This window comes from Hemibagrus wyckioides, linkage group LG01, assembly GCF_019097595.1.
Source record: "Hemibagrus wyckioides isolate EC202008001 linkage group LG01, SWU_Hwy_1.0, whole genome shotgun sequence".
In the NCBI taxonomy this organism is placed as follows: domain Eukaryota; kingdom Metazoa; phylum Chordata; class Actinopteri; order Siluriformes; family Bagridae; genus Hemibagrus; species Hemibagrus wyckioides.
Window position 1 is genome coordinate 11,535,315 of NC_080710.1, and position 13,044 is coordinate 11,548,358.

A 13,044-nucleotide genomic window follows, 5' to 3' on the forward strand; every position below is an offset into this window, starting at 1 on the left:
CGCCATTAAACACTCTGAAGTACTGATGAAAAAGTGCATTTTACATAACCATCTCAGCAGGTCTGTAAGCGCTTTGCCCAAACTCGTACTTGTCCGTGTGACATTAAAAAGAACAGAAAAGAAAAAAAAAAAACTCTCCGCAGCATCTTGGTGTAAACCTCAGACATAGATGGAATTCAAATAGCAATATTAATATATTGCATAACACAAGGGGTTGCAGTTTTATATGGGGGTTACTAGCATGGACTCAGGGGACTGAATATTTCCCTAAACCCCATTTGATTGTCAGTGCAAAACAGAGTCAGCGTATGCACATGGGTTTGCTCTGGAAAAGCAGGATACTCTGCATTATGCAGCAGATACCATCACACCCCACTACCACCACCACCACCACCCTTTTTTTTTTTTGCACCAGAACTGTTAATCTCCCTAGTGCCCTGGACTTTACACCAGCTAGTAACATTCTGCTGCTGGGTAAGTTCATTCACACAAGTGCAGTTAAGAAGTAGACCTCGATTATGTCTATTCATTTGGTAAGTGCAGCAGAGAAACGTAGATTTAGAGACCAGAACTAATTGTTACATCTTACAAACTGTTTGAGTGATCTCAGGAAGTAATAGAAAATCTAGGCTGACAAAGAGAGATTAAATACCCGAGAGAAGCTGAGGAGTGTGTGTGTGTGTGTGTGTGTGTGTGTGTGTGTGTGTGTGTGTGTGTGTGTGTGTGTGTGGCTGAGATTAGAACGAGTCAGAGGGTTAATATGAAAATGCTGTGCCTCAGGTGAAAGAGTAAGGTAAATGAGGAGGTGGAGGAATGGGGAGGGGTGTAGAAGAGTTAAGAAGGGGAAGCTCAGAAGTAGAGTAAGTAAAGAAGAAAGGAATTCAGAGGGCATTGAAAGCACTTTGGAGGCAATGGGTGGAGCAAAGAACAGAGCACGGTTGTAAATCAAAACACAATCCCGCAGGTAGAAGAGAGAAACTGAAAAGGCGCATGTGAAAAAAGGAGAGCAGGGGAGATAAGGATAAAAGGTGAAAAGGGGTTAAGTTACAGTCTTGTGACGTTTAATTCTCATTCAGAGTCTGCTGAATGAGAAGCACAGAAGAAGGAAGTACAGAGCTGCTAGCTGACTGAGGGAGTGGGAGGATTAATGTCAGAAAGTGGATAAAGTGACAAAGTGAAACAGAAGAAGCGAGAACTGAGTTGAACAGAAGGCTATAGTACACAGCGTGGTTGTTTGAGATGTAACTGCGAACAAAAGTTTGCAGGTAAAACAGGCACAGAACAGTACGAGAGAGAGACAGACAGCAGCGAGCGCAGACGTAACGTAACGCCACCATGTTGATGAAAGAGTACAGGATATGCATGCCTCTTACTGTGGAGGAGGTAAGTGTGTGAGTGTGTTGTGAGCGTGACTGTAAACGTATGTGTGTGACTGAGTGCCGCTGTTCGAAATTCTTTGTTTGTTTACATGGTGAACTCACAGAAACGTTCATGATGTTTTTTGTGCTCGTTGCTCACTCAGGATGAACTCAGCGCTAGTAACATGACCTGAGTGAACAAGTTTAGCCTTTGACCATAAACATGTAAAACTTTAAACCAGGCAGGTTGTATCTGAAATAAGACCAGACCCAACTTACTTTGCTTTCTGTGTGTGTGTGTGTGTGTGTGTGTGTGTGTGTGTTTGGATGTTTTCCCTTTCATTAAACAAGTTAGACAGGTTAAAATGTTTAACACTACAGGCTATAAGCTGGAATCCCACAAAACACAAAAGACACTATGTGATACTATCAGGCTTTTTATAGGAACATCTACCCAGATGAACAAGTCTGCCAGCTTCACGCTCACACTTAAACACAACTGTGGCATCCAGAGCAGCTTTTAGATATGGTTTGGTGGGTTTTGGTTCCAACGGATCAGATAAATAGAAAGATAGCTTCACTGATGCATTGTTGTAGTCATCACTGAGGCTGACTGATGAAGGAAGGATGATAAATGAGTGCTTTTTAACAGAAGAATTCAGAACAAATAGTCAAGTAATAAATCAGAGGGGATTCCCTCCTCCTTTGGGATGAACGTGTAAAGGCTGAAATCAAACTGAAAGTATTGAAGTGTGAAACCTGCACCATGTATTTCAGTAATGCACCAACTATGTAGAAACGCAGACGTGAAAGAAAAAGAAAGTGTTATCATGCCAAACTGACTGGTTTTCACAATGTTAGCAAAGAATTTCTCTTAATGGAATGCAGAAACGTCAGGACATTTCCTGTAACCATGACACAAAAATAACTCACTTTTTTAATCACATGAAAGCATGTAAACAATCAAAGTTGATATTATTTGTTTGAGACCAACGAGGTGTATTAAATCTTTCTCACTGTCTCTTAATTAAATTCAGCTCCATTCAAGTTTATTAGCATAACAAATAACAGCACATTTAAGTTGCCAAGACTTGTGTTATATAATGTGTGAGTACTGTGTTAGAAAGAAACTACTAAAGATAAGTGGCACAAAGATGAAGAAGAAGAAGAAGAAGAAGAAGTAGGGGAGACAGATAACGGAAAATGACACAAAATATAATTATATTCTCTCTCTGTAATACAGTATCAAATTGGTCAGCTGTATAATTTCTATTGCAAAGACGTGTTATATAATGTGTAAGTATTTTGTGAGAAAGACAATACTAATGATAACTAGCAGGAAGAAGAAGAAGAAGAAGAAGGCACTATAGGGGAGAAAAAGGAAAGTTAGATGACACAAAAATTAATGGATATTCTTTCTCTGTAATACAGTATAGAATTTGTCACATGTATTATTCTTATGTAATGTGTGAGTATTGTGTGAGAAAGAAAATACCGACCATAACAAGCATGAAGAAGAAGAAGAAGAAGAAGAAGAAGAAGGTGTAGGGGAGAAATTATATTCTCTCTCCGTAATACAGTACAGGACTGGAGAATTGGTCAGCTGTATAATTTGTATTGAAAAGACGTGTGTAAAGTGTGTGTATTGTGTGGGAAAGAAAATACTAACAATAACTAGCACGAAGAAGAAATGCTAAAGAAGGAAAAGAGGAAAGAGAAGAAAAAATGAAATTCTATATTAGTGTTAAATGAAATGATATATATTGTGTCTCTGTAATACAGTATAGAATTGGTCAGCTGTACATGATCAATAAGCACAGCCATGAGCAGAGCGAGGGAGGGGATGGTGTGGAGGTCATCCGGAACGAGCTTGACACACACCCTAAATACGGATCTGGTCAAGTCACTGAGAAGCGTATTTACCTCAGCAGGTAAGACGACGCACTTTGTTCGGTCACACTATAACCATCACCTCATTCCTGTCTGATCTTTTTTCTCGATCCTCAAGTAAAAAATGTCATTCACTGTGTAGAAGAACAAACAAGCCTCTAGGATTTAGATGAGGAGGTGTCGGTCTAACAGCACTTAAAATTTCCTGGCTAAAGCTCTTTCTTCTATCCCTTCCTTCCTTGCCTTAATCAGGTCTGTCAGGTAGCATAAAGGCTGAAGGTAGTGTCTTTCCTGTTCTTACCATGCACACAACCTTAATTATTCAGCTTTAAAACATTTAATTGGTATGCGATCTGCAGCTGTCTTAAAAGCCGAACCTTTGCTTGTACTCTCATTTCCTCTCGCGCTTAAAGCCGGAGGAAGCTGCTGCAGTAGTGTTTGTACTTTATTTGATTTTTTTTTTCTTTTTCTAACATCATTCATCAGGGATGCTTGAGTACCAGTTGAATGAAATTCCATTTTAAATACAACTGTAAACTGTGTTCAGCTCCATGTAATGAACATCGCTCTGAATTCCGGCAGTTTTTAAAGTTGTACGTATGATGATGATGATGATGATGATGATGGGGCTTTTTTTTTTCAGGCTTCAAATCTAATTGAATCAGTGTTGCATTTTCTGGGGCATTAGCATTTAGATTATGCATGCTGAATCAGGAGTAAGTGAAGAATGAGTGAATAATTGCAGAGCCACGTATTTGTGTAGCAAAGTACTTTAGCTCGATTAGTTTGAGAATTTTTTACTCTACCCTTATCCGGACTACCGGATATAACAGTAATCTTACACTGAGTGTAACTTACTACTGTTGCACATCAGCTACACACACACACACAAAACACAACCTGCATGCACATAATCCTGAGGGGCTGAGAGTATAAAACATAAATGATTTTACTGGCAGAAGTAGAATACATTTTTCAAACCATCAGTGTGCTAGAAAAGGCAGAAGCATTATGTTCTTAATGAGCGAACAAATGTTCTTATGTTTATTTCAGTAGTAATGCAGAAATAATTAGGATATATGAACGGTTCAGGCTTTATAAAATGTTGTGGTGGTGTGTCCCTTAAGAATGAGAGAGACAAAGAAAAGGGTGCAAGAGAGAGAAGAACGCTTTGGATATGACAGTCCACATGTATAACTTTTTCCTCATATCTCTTCTTTGTGCTATGCACCCTACCCTACATCTGTCCCTAAATCTATCACTCTGTTCCTGCGGTTACAAATCTGTCCTGCTGTCATTTATTAGACTATAGCTCTCTCTCTCTCTCTCTCTCTCTCTCTCCAGGTTGGTTTCTGTCTTTGTGAAAGGTTCCTTTTTATAGCCTACAAAGTTTTATGTGTCAGAGGTCTGTCAGCATTTAACAGCTTTAATGTACTCCACACCAATTGAACATGAAAATACTGATAAAAGTGCCTGACAATAATGATATTCAAGTAACCTTTTTAACACTAAAATTTTAGTAAGTTGCCCTCCTGGATGAAGAAGTTTGTCCCTATGATCTTCTATGTCACTGAAAAGGCCTGGAATTTCTACCCATATACTATTACAGGTTAGTAACAATAAAGTAAACCAATATATACATGTGCATATATAAATAGCCTTTGATACACATATATACATATATAAATATATATATATATATATATATATATATATATATATATATATATATGGCCAGAAATTGTTATCTCATGTTTGGCAGACACATGATGATGTTTGCACTAAACAAACAGCTTAACATGGATCATTTTATTGATTATGTAAAAACAACAAAACCAAGAGTGGAAAAAATCTACACAGTAGTATGCAGTCGAGGCTGTGGCTGACTTCTTCCTTGCTCATACTGTAAATTTTCACTGAGAATCATGTCAAGTGTTTACATAGTGTGTAAACTTTGTGTGCACTGGGGCTAATTTATTTATTCCCTCTTCCCCATGCCCATAAGACAGCAGCAATTAATATCCAGTAAATGTTCAACTGTCGATGAAGAGACAAGTGTGTAGTTTGAATGAAAGGTTTAGTTAATGAGTTAATGGCAAACAAAGCTTTTCTGTTTACCATGCTGACTATTTGGGAAAGCACAGGGAAAGAGCATGATATAAAATACTTGCCAAAAATTAATTATGAAGGGTGTTGCCTGTTTGTCTTTTAACGAATGGATTCCTGTGTGTGTATATGTCTAATAGTTTTAAGTCTATGATGAGACTCTGTCTTACAAGGCTAAGGAATTCATAATAGTATAGTATATGTATTTTTATCTGTAAACACTGTATATAAGCTGCTAAGAAATGCATGAGTCAGTGAATCAGAGTGTAGAGAGTGTGTATCCTGCACCAGAGAAATCCTTGACCATAACGCTCTGTCCCTTTTTTTCCCCTCACTCGTTTCTATTCCACCGGCATCTGTTGGCGGTTTTACTGCAGAGTACACAGTAAGTAGCCTCATACTGCCTTTAACACTGATGCGGTCCTGATGCACTCGCTGACCATCTGAACATACACTATAACCAACACTCCCTGTCTCTCTCTCTCTCTCTCTTTATATCTGTGCCCAGTGCTCCTTTCTTCCCAAGCTGAGCATCAAAATCGAGACGCACTTCGAGAACAACAATGGAAGCAATGATAATGTAAGTACAGTGGTGACAATACACATTATGTGTGTGTGTGAGGGTGTGTGTGTCACTAATCTTTTTAAAGCACAGCTACCTATTCAACCCCACGCTGTGCCCTCGCTGTCCTTGTAAGAGCATTTCTGCTTCTGCCCTTCATCATGAAGAAGCTAGAACAAGTGAAATTGGAAAGTATCAGTAGGAGAGCCATTTCCCCTTAAAAGAGCAGGGGTGCTGTTAAGACTATAAGGCAGCCCATGTGTGTGGTAGGAGAGTAAAGCAGGTTTGGATAGTGTTGATGTCTGTCTGGATGCAGTCAGTGACTGACAAGAAGTTGGCTCAGCCTCAAAGTGCCCGCTCTTATTAAGCCATGTAAATTAGGGCTGTACAAGTCCCAGCCTGCTACCATGCCATCGCTCCAGATCTTCCCACAAATAGACACACCCAGACTTTCCCTCAGCCCGCTCATGAAAACCGTTCCAGCAGTCAAACACACAAGTTCACAAATGCTTGCGATGGGATAATGGGAAACAAAACACATGAAAAGTGTCAACACAGCCGACAAGAGCAAGAGCAAACACTGAAGCAACACTCCAGCTTGAGAGAGACACACACAGTGAGACAGTCAGAGACAGAGAGAGAGAGAGAGAGAGAGAATCTAGGCAGAAGGCTGAATAAAAAATAAATAAAAAGAGGAGTAGGAGGTCAGAGACTTGTACACAGGGACTGATATTGCAGTAGTCACTGATGACAGAATCCCACGCTGCTTGTTTTTATCCTGTCCAGCTCTCCTCGCTTTCATCCTGGCTGCTGTAAAAGGCACCTGCTGCGCCGCAGAGCCGAGGCCGCTCTGCCTCTGCTCCCTCTGTGGCTCGCTCTCAATTGCGAGGTGAGCAGACTTGGGCAAAGATCCCTTCGCCTGCAGTAGTTTGCATAAATCACCGGCTTTGACTGCAGCAGGCTGCCTTTCGTCATCGTATGTTTTTCACACAGTGTCATGCCAAGGGTGTGTGAGAGAACAGTGTTACAGTTGATATTTTGGCTTAGGTGTTACGCATGGATTACGAATCATTCCGTTCCAAGTTATTTTGGTGTGGTTCTGCATGTCACATCATTCTTCTGTTTCATCTAACTCGCAATTTGTCCATGTTTGCATTTTGCTTTGCAATTTGGCATGACCCAGTAAAAACAAATGCTTCCCAGGCTTCAGCACATTTGGCTGCTGGGTTTCAGTTCCCAGCCCCTTGTGTGGATGTTAAATGAGTGTGACTTTCATTCTCACCCCTGTCATGCTGTGCTGCCGCTTGTGCCATTTCAAAGACCATGTGCCCACGTTTTCTAATGTCACCTGTACAGGTGTTTGAAGACAAACCCACACCTATAGACAGTGTCTGCTTCTTGGATATACTGAGTGACCCGATTCCTGACAAATACTACAAAAAAGATGAGGTATACACACACACACAAACACATACACATCTGTCTTTCTATCCTTGATAGGGACCTTCCAGTAACAAAATTATTAATGCATCATGCCTATACCTACGTCTAACTCAAACCTTATCCTCAGTAACCAGATGGAAACATTATTAAAAAATGCCTTTATGTTTTTTACATAAAAGCTGCGTTTTCATCGTTATGACCAGCCAAAATTTCCCACACAGTAAAAACAGTCGCATATACTCATTGTGCAGTTTATTAGGAACACTGTACTAATACTAAGTAGGGGCTCCCTCTGCTCTAAAAACAGCCTCTAGTGCTTTGTGACATGGAGTCCAGATGTTGGAATCAATCCTTTGAGAGTTTGGTCCGTGTTGATATGATTGCATCATGCAGTCAATACAGATTTTTCAGGAGCACTTTCATGCTGTGAATATCCGTTCAACATCCCAGAGGTGATCTACAGGATTCAGATCCCATGAACACTGAACTCCTTGTCATGTTTATGAAACCAGTTTGAGAGACTTTTGCTTTGTGACATGGTGCATTATGATGCTGGAATTAGCCATTAGAAGATGGTAAATTGTGAACATGAAGTGATGCGTATAATCAGCAACAATACTCGAATAGTCTGTGGCATTCAAGTAATGATTGACTGGTATTAACAGCCCAAAGTGTGCCAAGAAAACATTCCGCACACCATTACCCCACCTCCACCAGCCTGGACTGTTGACACAATGGAATCATGCTGTTGGTGCCAAATTCTGGTGCTGAATTCAGCTGTCCAGTTTTTGGTGCGTCTGTGTCCACTGCAGCCCCAGCTTTCTGTTCTTGGCAAAAAAAGTGGAACATGATGTAACCTTCTACTTTTTAGCTCATCTGCATCAAGGTTCTAAGTGTTGTGATGATGTGTGAAGAGATGCTTTTCTGCTCACCACAACTGCACAGTGATTATCTGAGATACTGTTGTTTATCCGTCAGCTCAAACCAGTTGGCCTTTCTCCATTAATCTCTCTCATCAACAAGGCATTTCTGTCCTCAGAACTGCTCACTGGAGGGGTTTTTTATATTTATTGCACCATTCTAAACTCTATGGGCTGTTATGTGAAATATCCCATGAGATGATCAGTTATAGAATTGCTCAAACCAGTGTATCTGCCACCAGCAATCACGCCACAGTCAAAATCTCTGAGATCATATTTTTCTTAATCTGATGGTTGATGTGAACAGTACCTGCAGCTGCTGATCCATATCCGTATGACTTTATGCCTTGCACTGCTGATACATGATTGGCTGTTTATGTAATTGCAAATGAGTAGGTGTACAAATGTTTGTAATAAACAGTGAGTTTTTCCCATCCTTGTGGAGACATTAGGTCTGAGCCCCGATTGCCCCTACACAAACTCACACACGAACAAAAACATAGCAGTTCAACCTGCTTCAATCTGTTGAGCTGTGAGAGAGATCTAAAAGCCAGACACTAAAGTCAATATTAGCCTGCCTACACACACACACACACACACACACACACACTTTTATATTACTATCTTTGTGATTTATTTTAATTGATTTTCGAAGTACTGTAGCTTAAAAAAAATATATGCCTACCCCTAAGCCTAATTTATAAAAGAAGGCATTTTTCTTTATGCTGACCAGCGAAAAAGTCTAGCCAAGGTCAAATCTGTCATGTAACCCTATTATTACAGGGACATTTGGTCTCCGTAAAGTGCTAAATACATACTTACACACATACACACCGTACAGATTGCGAGGACAAGCTCTTGTGGAGTAATAAATCAGCAAACAGTGTTGTGATACCAGACTTTCTGGTTTATTGTTGAGCTTAACTGCCATAAATCTAACTTGCAAATCATTTGTCAGTTAGGGGTCAGTTAGGACAGTGCAAGAAACCCCACACTAGGTGTGCTCATTCAGCTAATTATAAAAGGGAGGCACTGCATCATAGGTGGTCTGCATAATTACCATGAGGCCATGGGGCAGAACTTCTTATTAGATTAGACAAGAAATGTATCCTTGTACTGGAATCTGACAAAGACACACTAATAGCCTGTGCACGTGTGTATGTGTGTAACATGAATGTGACTGACTAACCCATGCAGGACCTGAGCAACTGGGTGTCAGACAGGACAGGGCGTGGCCCCCTGGTGGATGGCTGGAGACAGAACACCATGCCCATCATGTGTTCCTACAAGAGAGTTCAGTGCAGCTTTGAGGTCTATGGGTTTCAGGGCCGGACAGAGGAGTTCATCCACAGGGTGGGAGCTAACCTGAGATACTTCTAATGATTCGTCTACATGGTACGGTTATATCATAAGCGAAGACAGTGTGTAACGATGTTTCCTTGTTCCCCATAGAATATACGCGACGTCCTGCTAGTAGGACACAGACAGGCAGTGGCATGGATAGATGAGTGGCACGGTGAGGATAAAGCCTTATAATGCTTTCTGTTATTAACCCTTATGCTCAGGATATCCCATTCACACTGGCTGTCTCTTTCGATTTATAAAATGTATTACCTAATATCTCCACTTTCATTTCTCTTTCTTATTCACAGGTCAAAATGACCTAAGTATTACCTGTATCTCAGTAATATAAATATTATCTTTCAAAATGGTTTTTCATTTTGATTTAGAAAAAAAATGCTTTTTATTACTGTACTTCAAGTAAAAAAAATTTAATGGGTCATTTTGACCCATGGGTCAATTACCAAGACAAGCTTTCTCTAATATGAGCATTCTAAATCACTTCGGTTCAGCTTATTCAGGCATTATACATACACTGCGTAGCCTGCATATAAAGTGCTGGTGTGGATTGGTGTGTGTCTGGCTAACATGGATCCACGTTTGTATTGTGGCAGGGATGAGCCTGGAGGAAGTGAGGGAGTTCGAGAAGCAGCTGCAGCAGGAGACGAACCAGAAGATGAAGAACGACATGAGTGGCTCAGGTAGCATCTCAAAGCAAGAGAAAAAGGATTTGGGGAGGGGGAGTGATTAAGAGTGACAGTGATAGAGAAATGAGGAGAGTGCCTGAGGATAAGGGAGAAGATTCGGAGAAAATAGGTGGAGAGAGGAGAATGTGTGCAAGATGGAGGGAAGGGCCGACACCGGAGGACGGAGCACTAGTGATGATGGAGAGGGATTTGTTTAGCAGTGATGATCCTAAAGAGTGTGCTCCTGAACTCACCCTGTCTTTATGCAAGTTACATAAATCATCTAACTCATGCTATGCTACACTAATGACAGTGTGTGTGTGTGTGTGTGTGTGTGTAGGGTCATTCAAAGCCTCCCACTGCCTTCTGTTGGCAAAAGTGCAACAGCGTGCAGTGCTAATGATAATCCTGACAGTAATTACAGTCCAGTGGGTGATATCCCCTGACTTTGAGCTCATGATGAAAAACCATCATGCTCTCATCCACCAGCACACAGCACTGAAGGCAGCCTGTGCCTCTACTGCCCCTTTAGGTCAAGCAGGGCCATTACAACTTTTTCAAACCATACCACTGAGAAATCCCCTTCACTCCATTTTTGCTCACACATTCTACCATGTGTAACAGCAGCACCTGCATTTTTCATCACATCTTAAAAAAAGCAGAATTGCTGCAGCAGAACGTTATTAGAAGGGTTAATGAGAACATTTTGCCTTCATTTTGTCAGCAAATGTTTGAGTATCTCTGTAAAAAACCTCTCTTTTTTGTCATTTTTTTCTCCACACCCTTGTTCCTCCCTCCTCCACCTCCTTCGCAGGCTCAGTCGCTCGCGTGCGTCCCCCCTTCTCCCGCTCTGTCTCGGTCACGGATGCGTCGTCACTGAAGAAGATGGGGGTGAACACTGTGGATATTACAGACCCTTCATCATCATGTTCCTCCACGTTCATGAGCCCTATGAGATTGAATTCATCATCAGACTAACCGCACACTCCTGCCTGTTAAAATGAAATAACCAGCCAAATACTGTTACTTTTCAAAGCTATTCATTAGCAGTATGTTTTGGAAATATACACTATGCACAGATGTGGGTGAGGGGACCTTTTCGTCTTTTTTATTTTTTAATTGTTGCCAAAGCATGCCTACTAGCGAGTTCCTAGTTCTCTCCTATTGTATGATAGTTATCATAGAGGGTTATTTTTTATCATAGAAGGTGAGGGTGAACCACCTTCCTCAAACACACATGAAGCAACAACATTTACATGAACTGCTGCTACATGAAACTAGACATACGGATATAATGGCTTCCTAGCTACATTAGCTATTCTGTCTCTTTAAGACTCCCAATTATGAATGACTATGACATTGTCAGTAAGACAAAACCTTAGACAAACACATGTTCTAAACACTAAACCCTGCTAGCACTCTATCCTGTTTACACACCTTCCCATGTGACTCTCTATTGACCTAGATTGACACTTTGTGTCATACACCTTCTGCATGTATGTGCACCTAGCTGATCTTACAGAATTGCAGACTCATCAATGCACCAGCAAGGTCTGTTTTAGATCAGATTTGAAGGTGACACCAGTCAGCTTCCTACACACTTTGCTTTAAGCTCAGTTAACCTGTGCAAGTCTTTTGAAGAGAGGACCCCCCCTCCTCCCTGTACCTATGATTAGCTGTTGTTTAATTGTTGTACAAATGCACAAGGTCTATTCTACTTGAACTAATCTGCATAATAATACCTGAACTTGCACAAAGAATGCACAATAATGTGTCAGTCAGATAGGTGACAATCATATTAAGCACTTTGCCTTATGTGTTCTGTCTGTTCCCCTGAATCGCTGTGTAGGAATATCGCACCATTATTGTAAATATATATATTGATTGTTTAGGTCGAGTGGGAAATGCTAGGCTAATATATTCGTTCTTTAAAAATACACCCTAGTTTTTGACATATGTATGAGCTCCATTATTACAGTGATAGATCAAATGTGTATGTAGGTGCGCTCTGGCCAGCTGTTCCTGCCTGGAAAGAATTACAGTGTTGAGCCTTGCGTTCTGGTCCTGAGATTTAAAAACTGTAATATGTATATAAACTTTAGTCAAATGGCCAAACATCACAGAGACTCTTGCATTAGACAATCTGCTTGCCTAATGGCCCCGGTGAATGATTTATACTAAAATAAACAAATATGAAAGATTAGTGTATATAGATGAGGCAGGGCTATGTGTATCTAAAAAGGAATTGTAATGTGAATAAAAAAACAAAATGAGACTCAGGGATAACACTTGTGTTTGTCTTTTTTTATTTCTCTTTATGTCAAGCTGATTTTTTCAAACAGGAGTGATGAGAATTTATTTATAAGTGAATATATAGCTAATGTGTTAAAATCTTACTCAAATTAAAGTCTCGCACCTCGAGCCCAGTGCGACCTGCATTATCTGACATGGTACCTGAAGACGAATAAATGGATATCCAGCCACAAATTTACTCAAGTGAACTTAAAATAAATTGTTGCTTTTATATGACCATAAGTATTAAAAAGTGACACATAAATGATGAACTAAATGATTAAAACTGTGGAAATTTCACGTAAAAACCCGTTAGACTGTTTAGTCTAAAATCATAATTCATTCTTTGTATTTGCTTGACATATACATAAGTAAAAACAAACATCCTGTAAATATCCTCCTCATCATGGCACCTGTTAGTGGGTGGGATATATTAGGCAGCAAGT

At 40.3% G+C, this 13,044-nt stretch overlaps 1 protein-coding gene across 1 annotated transcript; it reads left to right on the top strand.

Moving 5' to 3' along the window:
• The first annotated feature begins 803 nt into the window (after window positions 1–803).
• pitpnc1b (phosphatidylinositol transfer protein cytoplasmic 1b) lies at window positions 804–12,560 on the top strand. The gene is made up of 10 exons (XM_058399297.1): window positions 804–1,383; window positions 3,141–3,289; window positions 4,769–4,857; window positions 5,732–5,739; window positions 5,863–5,934; window positions 7,273–7,365; window positions 9,477–9,632; window positions 9,732–9,795; window positions 10,235–10,321; window positions 11,121–12,560. Exons 1-10 carry the CDS (start codon window positions 1,336–1,338, stop codon window positions 11,282–11,284), a joined length of 930 nt encoding a protein of 309 aa, XP_058255280.1. The 5' UTR covers window positions 804–1,335; the 3' UTR covers window positions 11,285–12,560.
• Window positions 12,561–13,044: the final 484 nt, after the last annotated feature.

Excerpts from the sequence above, each read along its gene's own strand:
- pitpnc1b (XM_058399297.1), top strand. The coding sequence starts at position 1,336 with ATGTTGATGAAAGAGTACAGGATATGCATGCCTCTTACTGTGGAGGAG. Across the intron at positions 3,290-4,768 it reads AAGCGTATTTACCTCAGCAG|TAAGTTGCCCTCCTGGATGA; the intron begins GTAAGACGACGC and ends CTAAAATTTTAG. Across the intron at positions 7,366-9,476 it reads AATACTACAAAAAAGATGAG|GACCTGAGCAACTGGGTGTC; the intron begins GTATACACACAC and ends TAACCCATGCAG.